The sequence below is a fragment of the Galeopterus variegatus genome, unplaced genomic scaffold (genome assembly GCF_000696425.1).
Source record: "Galeopterus variegatus unplaced genomic scaffold, G_variegatus-3.0.2 Scaffold551, whole genome shotgun sequence".
Classification (NCBI taxonomy): Eukaryota; Metazoa; Chordata; class Mammalia; order Dermoptera; family Cynocephalidae; genus Galeopterus; species Galeopterus variegatus.
The window spans coordinates 363,679-376,156 of record NW_007726662.1 but is presented as its reverse complement, the minus strand read 5'-3'; the positions used below and the strand labels follow the sequence as shown (position 1 = coordinate 376,156).

Sequence of the window (12,478 nt, the reverse complement as noted above, 5' to 3'; positions counted from 1 at the left end):
TCTTGATTATTCCCAGTAACGAGTGAATTAATATCTACTCACAGAATTAAGCATGATTGTTGGACAGGCTGTTGTTCTAGTACATTACTCTAATGGTATAATGGTTGACCTGAAATATCTTGAGGTTTGGTGTCAGTTCTAATGGAGAAAAATCTTACCCTAGCTGTTAATGCTGCCAATACTCCTTCATTTAAACAAACATGAAACTATTGTTTTGGTCTAGTTGGGGCCAAAAAAAATTACTCACAGAATTAAGCATGATTGTTGGACAGGCTGTTGTTCTAGTACATTACTCTAATGGTGTAATGGTTGACCTGAAATATCTTGAGGTTTGGTGTCAGTTCTAATGGAGAAAAATCTTACCCTAGCTGTTAATGCTGCCAATAGCCCTTCATTTAAACAAACATGAAACTATTGTTTTGGTCTAGTTGGGGCCAAAAAAAAAGCCAAGAATAGCTTTCACTTTATACCCAGGTAGACGCTTTTAAATGGGAGACACCCACTATGTTTATGTTGGAGTTATGACTTTGGTTCTGTTTTCACCCTTTATTAAGAACACAGGGAAACATACAGTTTCGGATCATTAAATGAACGAACTTGGTGATGTACAATAAGCATAACCTGTATTCTGGGAGTAAGTGGTTTTCCAGTTCAGAGGGCAGGAGAGAAAACAGGTGCAAGATCTTCTCTAAAGAAGAGAACCACATTACTCAGTGAGCCACCAAAGGGTTTTGGCTTAACTCACTAAGGGCTGGAAGGAGTGCCAGTCCTGGGGAACATCCATGATCTTCACAGCAAATCAGAATCTCCAATTTTTCAAACTAACTGTAGGTAGAAGAGACGATAACTCCAGACTGACTTATAAATTGATCTGGATGACTACTGAAGTGTCCTCCACTTATGAGTTGGCAAAATCTTCAGAGTGACTGTTGGAGCAAGGAGCCTTTCATGTGCTCCCAGTTGTTATATAGTGCATAGAGGCTAGTCAGTGTTAGTCCTGCCAGACCACCTCGTGCTACCCCTCGAAGACCACCTGCAAAAGAAGGGGGGAAAAAATGAAACTGCCTTGCATCACTCCATGTCCTAGCACCTAAGTGTTAAACAAGAGTATCATAAAATAGACACCATTAAAAAAAAAAAATTCCATCGCAAACAGTAAGTTTTAAAATTAATATAAGAAACCAAGACTTAAATCCAGGAGATAAAGTCCTGAAACCACTTGTTTCATTGGTTGTATTTTCATTTTCACAACTTTTTTCCCCCCACTTTTTTTCTTGGCTCTAGCCAGTACAGGGATCCAAACCTTCAACCTTGGTGTTACCAGCACATGCTCTACAGAGTGAGCTAACCCGTCAGCCTGCTTTTTTCACTTTAATTTCATGATTTATATCTAAGATCACCAGCATAAAAATGATTTGATTTCTTTTAATCCAACTTGTGCCTAGCAGTTTTGGAAAAGATATTATTTGTAGTTCCAACCAGACCAAACATTTCCTGCTAGTCATATAGTTTAGAAATTCATTAGCACTGTCAATGGACTTAAGGCTATAATGTAAACAAGGTGACACCCTATTTGGAAATAGTATTAATGGCCATTAGACTTTGGACAGGTCCTCTAAATATTAACTTTGAAGACTCAAGCAGCAGTAGTGATAAGATAGCTATAATCAAGCTTTGAGTTAGGTGCTGATGAAATATCAACCCCCCAAAGTCCCCCATTCCTGCACTGATGTGTCAATCTCCCACAACTGAGCAGTAAGGTACCTAGCTAGCATCATTATACTAGTTAAATTCAAGAATTAGACTGAATGATTTCTGCTAGACAACAAAATAACTTTTCATGTGAAAAGATTAGCAATATGCATTTCATTTGAAATGTAGAAACAAAAATGTTTCAGTTAGTTATCTGAAAACATTCCCCAAGTCTACTTGTGATTTTGCCAACTTTATGTGGTGGGGAGAAACCAAACTAAAACTCCACAGGATTGGGGGTGCCCTAAGCTTTTAAAAAATGTGATGTTCTTCTGCAGCTCCAGGTAGGATCATAAACTTCAGGGTAGCCTACACTGTACCCATGAAGTATTTGTTCCAAGTCATGTGTTAGGAAGACAAAGGTAGACTGGAGCTGTGGTGCAGTGGTTACTTTATTAGAGGCCCTTTGGCTCCATGCCAGTAAATTCTGTGAAATTCAGTGACACTGCTGAGTTAGAACACTTCAGAACTAACCACTTCTGCAATGGGTGTCCTACCAGATGGCTTCAGCTGATAGATTAAAGGGCCCCTCCCTTCAGGAATCTCTCCAGTCTTTAGACTTTTGATAACTGACCTGTGCTTAAGTTCTTTGGCTTCCACTGTGAAGTGCCATAATTATCTCTCCTAAACATACCCAAACAGAAACTGCAGACATCATCTATAAACAGCTGTTAAATGTGTGGTAGGGGGTCAAAAACATTTTTTTAAAAACCCCCAAACCCCCTAATGAAAGTAAATGGGAGGTATCTCCTTGAAGTCCACATCATTTCTTTATATTATCTTGCTCTATTTAGACTGTAGGCATAGCAGCTGAATTTGCAACTCTATTCAATATGGTTGAAAAATTATAAAAACTGGAAAATAATATACACTTAACCTGCTAACTTACAACGATCTGCTCAGTTTAATAAGGATCAACCACACCTTTGACTACTAAGTCAATAAAAAGCTGAAGGTGAACTATAATTCCTAAAATGGCAAATGTAAGCTAGGAGGCACAAGAGAAAAAAACATAAAAGTTGTCTGGCTCAGTTATTAGAACTAAACTTTGAGTGTAATGAGAGTTCTTTCAAGCAGGTAGCCAAAATGCAAAACTCCAAACTTCATTCTGAATCAACAAAGAACAAAGCAAAAACCTCAACGGCTGTTTGTGAGAACAAAGATGGAGGGCGGGTAATTGAAAATAATAACTTATGGCCAAACATTCAACTTTGGGCTAACTCCCCTGGTCCTCTATGATCACAGATCCACAGGACCTTGAAGTCTGCCCCAAGGTTTGCAAAGAGCTGTAAACCACTGCTTCCAGTTGGCCCTTTGCTGCAAATGTTTGTACTCGGTGCTTGTGGAAGGAATTTCACATTAGTTCTCAGCTATCAAAGAACAAGCCTCACTGGGAATCCTCTTTGGAATAGGTATTAGGGGTAATATAATGACAATGGGATCTATATAAGGCTTTAAGATCTTGGGGACACCAGTGGCATATTAAGTGTTCTTTAAGAATAATTTATTCTCCAGAAAGTTTTCCATTTTTTAACCAAAACAAAAACCTAGTTTAAATCAATGAAGTTAACTTCTTTAAAGGCTAGATTAGGAAAAAGTTACTTCCACCAAGAAGACACCAAACCATACAGTGTTTGATTTACATATCAAGTAGCTGTGCCTGACTTAAGGGTAGACTTTTATCACATACCAGCCATGTTTTAATCTTAACTCTTTACATTATTTCCAGGGTTTCCCAACTGGTCAATTGTTAAAGTTTAAGGGCCTCTGCTTTAGGTTTTCTGTAATCAAACAGCTTCTGTTCAACTAAGCACAGAAGGCTGATCAGCAAATAATTTCTGCCTAACTAAGCACAGGAAGTTGATCAGCTCTGAACAGAGTATCCAAATAAGGTCAACAGTCAATCTCTATAAAGCAAAACAAACATGAGACTTGTGTTTAGGTTTTACCTTCTACCTTTTGGATCCTTACACAACTTTTCCAGGGAGATAGGGCAGCATTACCTCTTCTAAACAGGAGAAAATGAGACCCAGGGTATTTAAGGGTGTTTAGGTTTTACCTTCTACCTTTTGGATCCTTACACAACTTTTCCAGGGAGATAGGGCAAGCATTACCTCTTCTAAACAGGAGAAAATGAGACCCAGGGTATTTAAGGACCTTGTTTTACAGGTTAAGAAGCAGAGCTAATGCACTGAAATGACAATTACTTTAGAGCAGAAATCAGCAAATTTTTCTTAAAACGGCCATACAGTAAATCTTTTAGGCTTTGAGAGTCAAAGGCTATTATGTAGGTACTTACAGCACCACGTGAAATGTACCTATTTAAAAAATGTAAAATACATCCTTAGCCTCCAGATACTTCACAGATAGGCAGCTGGCCAGCAGGAGTTGGTGGCCCCTGCTTTAAAGGAACAGACTTCCCTATGTACTGAGATGGCTACTAAACAACAGTTTTGGGAGGACTGTTTAACTGTTTTAAAAACCTTTCAAAATTTTATTCTTTTTAAAAATTGTGGCATAATACACGTAATATGAAACTTACCATCTGAACTATTTAAGTGTACAGTTCAGTGGCATTAAGTACATTTGCGTTGTTGTGCTGCTATCACGAACATCCATTTCAGGGAACTCTTCATCTTGCAAAACAAACTCTATATCCACCAGACAGTAACTCCTAACCCCCCAACCCTGGCAACCACCATTCTACTTTGTTTCTATAAATTTGACTATTCTAAGCACCTCACACAAGTTGAATCACATGATATTTGTCATTTTGTGACTGGCTTAGTTTTTACTTACCATAATTGGGCTTAAGCTTAATCCATGCTGTAGCATGTGTCAGAATTTCCTTCCTTTTTAAGGCAGAATAATATTCTGTTGTATGTATATGCCACATTTTGTGTATCCATGTGTTCATTGAAGGACACATGGGTTGCTTCTACCTTTTGGCTTTATTATTGTGAATAATGCTGTTGTAAACATGGGTGTCCTAAACACCACCATTCAATTTTTTTGTTTTGTTTTTGGTGGCGGGCTGATACAGGGACAGAACCCTGGACCCTGGTGTTTTCAGCATCACACTCTAACCAGCTGAGCTAACCCGTCAGTCCCTCCATTCAATTTTTTAAAAAAACCAAACCCGTTAAGAGTTGGATGTAAATGGCCTGGGTGAAGATCAAATATTAAACTCTGCTCTAAGACAAAAAAGGGATTACATTCATTAAATTATGATTAGACCTTCAGCAATAAGCACATATGTAACTAGTTTCATTTAAAACACATCACAACCCTATAAAGTGTTAATCACCACATTCTAATTTTATAGATGAGCATAGTATTAAAATGACATCTTTGAAGGTGCTGGAGAGGATCAAGAGAGGCGTACCCAGGCAACTGTGCATGAGCCAGTGGCACCCTGCTATGCTCGCAGCTGCAGGGAGGCTGTGTGTGCACGCGGGGTATGAGCACCCCCCACCCACCCACCTACCCCCGGGTCAGAGCTGGGTGCACACCATGCATGGGAGTAATTCATAGCAAATCTGAGTATTTTAATTAAATCATTGAATACAGAAAACAACAAAAAACTTCAGTCAGTGCTTTAATCTCATCTGAAATTCTACAGGTGTGTCTTATAGGCAGTATTTTGCAGAATTTTAAGCCAACCTGAGTCTCTGTTTTAGTGGAAATTTCAAGGGTTATTTCTGACAACTACATATTGCTGAATGTTCAATTGGTGAAACTGAAGGTCTTTCACTCAGAAGAAATAAATCAATAAGAATCTGCATCTGAGCTGCTGTGGCTGACCCTGGCTCTCCTGACTGCCCTTCTGAGTAGGATGTCACTGAGATCCCTCAAACGGAGCCTCCTGCTGCTGCTGTTCCTTCTGAGTTTCCTCATGATGTGGTACCTCAGCTTCTCCCACTACCATGTGATAGAGCATGTAAACTGGATGTTCTTCCACGAGTATGAGCCAATTTACAGACAAGACTTTTGCTTCACACTCCAAGAGCATTTCAGTTGCTCTCATCAAAACCTATTTCTGGTCATCCTGGTGACCTCGCACACCTCAGATGTGAAAGCCAGACAGGCCATTAGAGTTACCTGGGGTGAAAAAAAGTCTTGGTGGGCATATGAGGTTCTTACATTTTTCTTATTAGGCTGGCAGGCTGCAAGGGAAGATAAAATGTTAGCTTTGTCGTTAGAGGATAAACACCTTCTTTATGGCGACAATATGACAAGATTTTTTAGACACCTAAAATAACCTGACCTTGAAAACCATTATGGCATTCAGGTGGGTAACCGAGTTTTGCCTCAATGCTAAGTATGTCATAAAGACAGACACTGATGTTTTCATCAATAATGGCAATTCAGTGAAGTATCTTTTAAACATAAAACAGTCAGAGAAGTTTTTCACAGGTTATCCTCTAATTGATAATTATTCCTATTAAGGATTTTACCAAAAAACCCATATTTCATACCAGGAGTATCCTTTCAGGGTGTTCTCTCCCTATTGGAGTGGGTTGGGCTATATAATGTCCAGAGATTTGGTGCCAAGGATCTATGAAATGAGGAGTTACATACAACTCATCAAGTTTGAAGATGTTTATGTTGGGATCTGTTTGAATTTATTAAAAGTGGACATTCATATTCCAGAAGACACAAATCTTTTCTTCTTACAGAGAATTCACTTGGATGTCTGTCAACTAAGACTTGTGAATGCAGCCCAAAGCTTTTCTTGCAAAGAAATCAACGTATTTTGGCATGCTAAGGAACAGCACAGGCCATTATTAACTTTGAGTCTTACCGAAAGCCTAGAGGACAGGATACTTTGTGGAAAGCATTAAAATTGGTACTGTGGAAAACTCAGGGGAAAACTCATGGGAACGTCAGTGTGCTGGCTTGCCTTAACTGAAACTCACAAGGAACCCACAGACTGAAGGCTGGAGGGTTACACTTATGATTTATTTTGACAAAAATCAAGTCAGGCTCTTGAAACCTGGTATTTAGAGGAATTAAATATCTTATAAAGGAATTGGAGGTTTTTGCTAATAAAAATTAAAAGGACCAAACAATTTGAACATGTCATCCTATACACAGAATTTCTTACCAGGGTTTCACTGAATTATAAGCTCATTAATTCGTAACAACAAAGCAATGTGGAGTTTTATTTATTGAACAATCTAGTCACCTAAAGGTTTTGTATATATCTTATATGGATTACCAATTTTAAAAAATGTATATAGTTTTGTGTAAAAAAAAAAAAAAGCTTCACCAAAGTTATACCAAACAAAGTTTCATCTGTTTTTGGTCATTCAAAAGGTACTTCAAGATTTGCAGTATTTTAGAGTTATCAATTATTATTTAATATTACTTCAGACTTTCCGGGTGTTAAATGTTATGGTGGTTTCAATACTGTATAAATAGAATAGTGAGTCACCATTTACATTTGAACTTTTTTCCAGTTATTTCACTTTTCAGTTTATTATTGATGGCCCCATTAATGTAAAGTCATAGGTCATCACTGCATATCAGTAATCTCTTGGACTTCGTTAAATATTTTACTGTAGTAATGTAGAGAAGAATTAAAATAAGAAAATCTGCAGTTTTTTTTTTTTCCTTTTTGTCTTTTTTCGTGTCCGGCAACGGATCGCAACCCTCAGTGTCGCGCCCGTACCGGACCGGGACCGGCAACAGGATCGCAACCCTCGGTGTTGCTCCCACGCCTCGCTCAGCCAGTGAGCGGGAACCGGTCTGTATGTGGGATCCGAACCCTTGGCGGGAGCGTCTGCCACACTTCCCAAGCGGCGCACTGTAGCAGTGCGCCACCGGGCCGGCCCTGCACTGTTTTGTTTTTAAAAATATAGTCCCCAGTATTTTTAAATGTCACTTTGTTTCTTCTTTCCACCTGGAAATTAGGAATAATATAGAATGCCAGGTAGTATTTTTTTTTTTTTTTGGAAAGGATTCTGAAGACAAAAAAGAAGGGCCAGAATATTAGGTAAAGAGTCTCATACTTCAGTATTTGAGTTGGAAAAGGAAGAGTAAAGATCCAAGTTGCATCATTAATCTGCCCTATGTGTGTTCTCATTAACTATCAATTTATGAATAAAGAGGAAAAAAAGATAAAGAAAGCTGCTGCTGTCCTTAGTTTCTTACCAAGATGAAAGCCCTAATGTGTAGTCTAAAGTCAAATCTGATTTAAATCTCACATGCTTCCTTAGAAGCACATTTCGTCACAGAATGGGTGGTGTATCTTTTGTTGGACCCGCTACTACTAGGTCAAAGAGGAGCACTCCTTGCCCTATTTCTGGGATTATGCAATTTCCTATTAGAGTTGATATGGGACAAGTGATTACTTTTTTCTGAATTACATGTTGGCAAAAGAGCAAATCCTTTGGCAGGAAACATGAACTTGAAAGTATGTAGTCAGATCTTGTAGTATTCAGATTTTTATAATTCTCCAATACAAAAAATCTAACTTCATTTAAAACTACTGTCATATGCGGTTCTCTAATAGAAGGCTATTTATTTCCCCAGGCTCGGACCTGACCCAGTTACAATAAAATCAGTGAAGAAAAAACAAACAAACAAACAAAACAGATGACCTTTTTCAAAGGTCATATAGCTAGTGACAGATAGTCCCAAATTTTTCATATTTCTTTTAAAAGGCTTAATTAACAACATATATTCTATATTCATGCCTCTGAAAGGTACCTTTGTCAGGCTGCTTTATTATGCATTTGACACCTGATTAGCTAAGTAATTCTGTTTTTTATTAATTCATCCAACACAAATACAGGTAGTATTTTTACTGCACAGACATAGAAGAACTCTCAAAAGGATTATAAAATCCAAGTCCTCCTGAGATATCTGAGATTAAGAGGTTTTTTCTATATTGAAAATGGACTGCATTTGGAATTTTACCCTTAAGTGCTCATAAAACTTGCAACACATGCATGCACATGTATTCACATAAACAGAGATCCAGCTAGAGTAAGACAGCAAATACCTTTTATGCCCATGACAATTTTACCTTGGCATAACAAAACTTTATTAAAAACCTAAAACCACTTCCATATCGCAAGTCTTTAGGGTCAGACAAATATAAAACTTTAATTGGCAGCACAAGGGTGGTACTCAGCAAGTTTTACTGGCACAAACTATGTTTAAAAAGATCAGATTAAAGGCTGGCCTGTGGCTCACTCGGTGGAGTGTGGTGCTGATAGCACCAAGGCCACGGGTTTGGATCCTGTGTAGGGATGGCCGGTTTGCTCACTGGCTGAGTGTGGTGCTGACAACACCAAGCCAAGGGTTGAGATCCCCTTACGGGTCATCTTTAAAAAAAAAAAAAAAGATCAGATTAATATTTTTAAAAATGGAGATTTAACACAAAAATCTGGGATTCCAGCTTGTTTTGAATAAATGGAAGACACCAAGCCCACATTATGCATGGTGGCAAAGAGCTGGAGCTGAGTGGGAGGTGCTTCTAGCCCAAGGGATGGGCATGGAAGCTCCAGCTCAGCGCCTACCACTCCCCATTTTCTTGCACAAGGTAAGACACTGGCATTTCCTGCGTTAAAGGCAGCCTTGAGTGTAAGAACATACTGAACTATCATCTAATTTAAGACATATTATTTGTATTTATAAGATAGGAAAAGGCTGAATATTTGATATTATCCAAAAAAAAGTAGGGGGAAGCCTAAATTTTCTGGGTTAAGGACTTTCTTGCAGTAATAACTAACAGTCTGGTACACCTCCAACATAAATTATGGAAGAGAAAGCTCTTGGCTTAAAAAAGAAAGCAAAAACAAACAACAACAAAACCCATTAGTGACAAGTAGATTTTGATTTCCACTGCAATAGTGGAACAGAGGTAAATAATCTGGTGACCTAGAATTCCAACAATGGTTCACAGTTCCTGGCTTTAATTTAGCTCAATACATTGAAACTACTCTAACAAAGGTAAATCAGTGACTTTTATTAATTTCTGGTTTAAAGTAAACCCAAGAAAGACAGAGCAGAGAAATGGATTTCGTGTGGCAGGAATACAAATATAACTTCAACTTCCAGATTCTAAGATTCGGAAAAGACCTTGGGCACTCTTTCACTATAGCCTCAGCATAAACTGTTAAGGGAAGACATTTAAGAAATGGCTAATTCCTGCTGACCTAAAATATTTCTAGCCCTGAATGTATTCTTCAAAAAAAAAAAAAAAAAAAAAAAAAAAAAAAAAAAAAAAGGAAGGAACTTAGAACAAAAGCCTCAGCATAGTAGGTATGGATCTATTTTAGTAGAATGAAAGATCCTGAGGAAGAATATTTAAGAAAATGGGTAGTTGTTAGACCAGAGAGAGGCTAATTTACGGGAAGACCTCTGATGATATGATTTTAGTTCAGGTGCGATACTTCTTTAATGAACTATGTAAATTTTTTTCAGAGGGTATGAAATATCATTATTCGATTTCCCATGGCATATGAGAATCCATTTAATAATGACCAGTATTCTACCAGAACAAGAAGAGCTGTAGTTTTGCTATCATCAATACGTGAGAAATTCTAGAGTGGCTGTGTCACATATTTTCAGGAAATAAGGGCTTAGAAACCAAAAGATATGGGTGATTCCCTCCCTCCCCCCAAAGCCCCGACCTGTTAATCCTATGCCTTCCATAATAAATTTAGCTTATAAAAGTAAAGTAAAAGAATATACAAATCCAGCTCTTCAGGCTGGCTGGTTAGTTCAGTTGGTTGGAGAGTGGTGCTGATAACACCAACTTCCAGGGTTTAACCCCTGTACTGGTCAGCTGTAAAAAAACAAAACAAGAAAACAAAGCAAATCCAGTTCTTCAAATTAAGCAATTATCAAGGTTATTGTTAAATGGTTCTATTTATCAGTATCTAAACCGAATGCCAGGCTTTCAGAATTAAACTTCACATGCCAAAAAGAAACTCTTGATAACTTCTTTAATTCTATTACTGGTATCGACATTCTTCCCATAATTAAAAATTCATGTAACATATATACGTAGTAAAAATTCATGTAACACATTTACGTAATAGGTAAAGGACTAACTGCCATAATATATAAAATGTTTCAACAAAACAGTTAAACCAACAACCTAATAAAAAATGGAGAAAGGGTATGACAAAGCAGTTCAGGGTAGAAATACAAACAACCATGAAACAACAGAACTTGCTCAATCTCACAAGCAAGCAGGAAAAGGCAAAGTAAAACTTTAAGATACTATTTTTCACCAGCCAGCTTTAAAAAAGTGATGGTAGATGACAATTTTGGCAAAGGTAAAGCAAGTACTTGGAAGGGAAATCAGGCATTAGTTGTTAACATTTTAAATATGAAGATCCTTTGCTCAAGTAATCTGACTTTTGGCAATTTACTACAGTTAAATGTACATGCAAAACTGTATGTACTTTGATGTTTAGGAGAGGCCTAAAGGATAAGGTGATATTTGAGCAAAAATGTACAGATGAGGGAGCATGAGAAGATGTCTGGAAGGAGCATTCTAGGAAAAGGCCCCGGAATGGGGGTTAAAAGGCCATGGGAAGAGCCTCAGAATCTAGAGGAATCCAAGTGGCAAGGGAACAAATCACACAGAAGATAGAGCCTCATGGGCCACTGTGAAGAATCTGTCTTAACGGGATTTTGATTCTTACCTTCTAAATATTAGTATTTCCATTTAATCAGAAGCTTGAAAGTATTTATTATAACTTCCAGAGAGTTAAACTTTCACTCTTCTCCTGAGTAGAGTCTATACACGGAGATATTAACTTTGGGTTTATAAACCCTCTAAAACTTTCATAAAATCTTCAAAGAGATCTGGAACACACTCTACCACCCACAGAAAAACTATCCCACTTCTGGGTATATATCCAAAAGAATTAAAAGCAGGGTCTTGAAGAAATATTTGTACACCCATGTTCATAGGAGCATTACTCACAAAAGCCAAGAGGTAGAAGCAACCTAAGCATCCCTCATCAGATATACAAAATATGGCATATACAAATATTATTCAACCTTAAACAGGAAGGAAATTCTGACACATGCTACAACATGGATAAACCTTGAAGACATTATGCTAAGTGAAATAAGCCAGCCACACATACAAAATATGGCATATACAAATATTATTCAACCTTAAACAGGAAGGAAATTCTGACACATTCTACAACATGGATAAACCTTGAACACATTATGCTAAGTGAAATAAGCCAGCCACAAAAGGACAAATACTGTATGATTCCATTACTCTAGGTATCTAGAGTAGTCAAACTCAGAGACAGAAGTCCAAGATTGCCAGAGGCTGGGGGAACGGGGAGGGGAAAACGAGGAGTTTAATGGATACAGGGTATCAGTTTTGCAAGATGAAAAAGTTCTGGAGGTTGGTTGCATAACAATGTGAATATACTAACACTACTGAACTGCACATTTAAAAATTGTTAAGTTGGTAAATTTTACATTATGTGTATTTTACCGCAACTAAAAAGCAAAAGCAAAAGCAACCCCCCCCCCCCCCCCCAAATAACCATAAGGTTAGAACGCTAGATTACACTGCAAAAAAGTATAAAGTTTCCTTTGAAAACAATGGATAAAAAGCATACTTCAAGTGTATTAAGAGATAGTTCTCCATTCAACAATACCTACCTGTACATTTATACAACATCCCTGTCATAGTACCGGCTGCTACTGTGTTGAGGTCATCTTCTGCACCTCG

At 37.8% G+C, this 12,478-nt stretch overlaps 1 protein-coding gene and 1 pseudogene across 3 annotated transcripts in view; one reads left to right on the top strand and one right to left on the bottom strand.

Moving 5' to 3' along the window:
• Positions 1–513: 513 nt before the first annotated feature.
• LOC103588321 (mitochondrial import inner membrane translocase subunit Tim23) overlaps positions 514–12,478 on the bottom strand; it is a 29,521-nt gene continuing 17,556 nt past the window's right edge. The window contains exons 7-8 of one of the 3 annotated variants that reach the window (XM_008569990.1): positions 12,409–12,474; positions 527–1,033 (exon numbers count right to left, since the gene is read on the bottom strand). In XM_008569990.1, the coding sequence (XP_008568212.1) occupies positions 918–1,033; positions 12,409–12,474 (182 nt within the window). In that variant the 3' untranslated portion in view covers positions 527–917. Of the gene's footprint in view, positions 1,034–12,408; positions 12,475–12,478 lie in introns of all 3 variants that reach the window. The other 2 variants (XM_008569989.1, XM_008569991.1) reach the window with 2 other exon arrangements.
• On the top strand, positions 2,839–6,799 carry LOC103588325 (annotated as a pseudogene).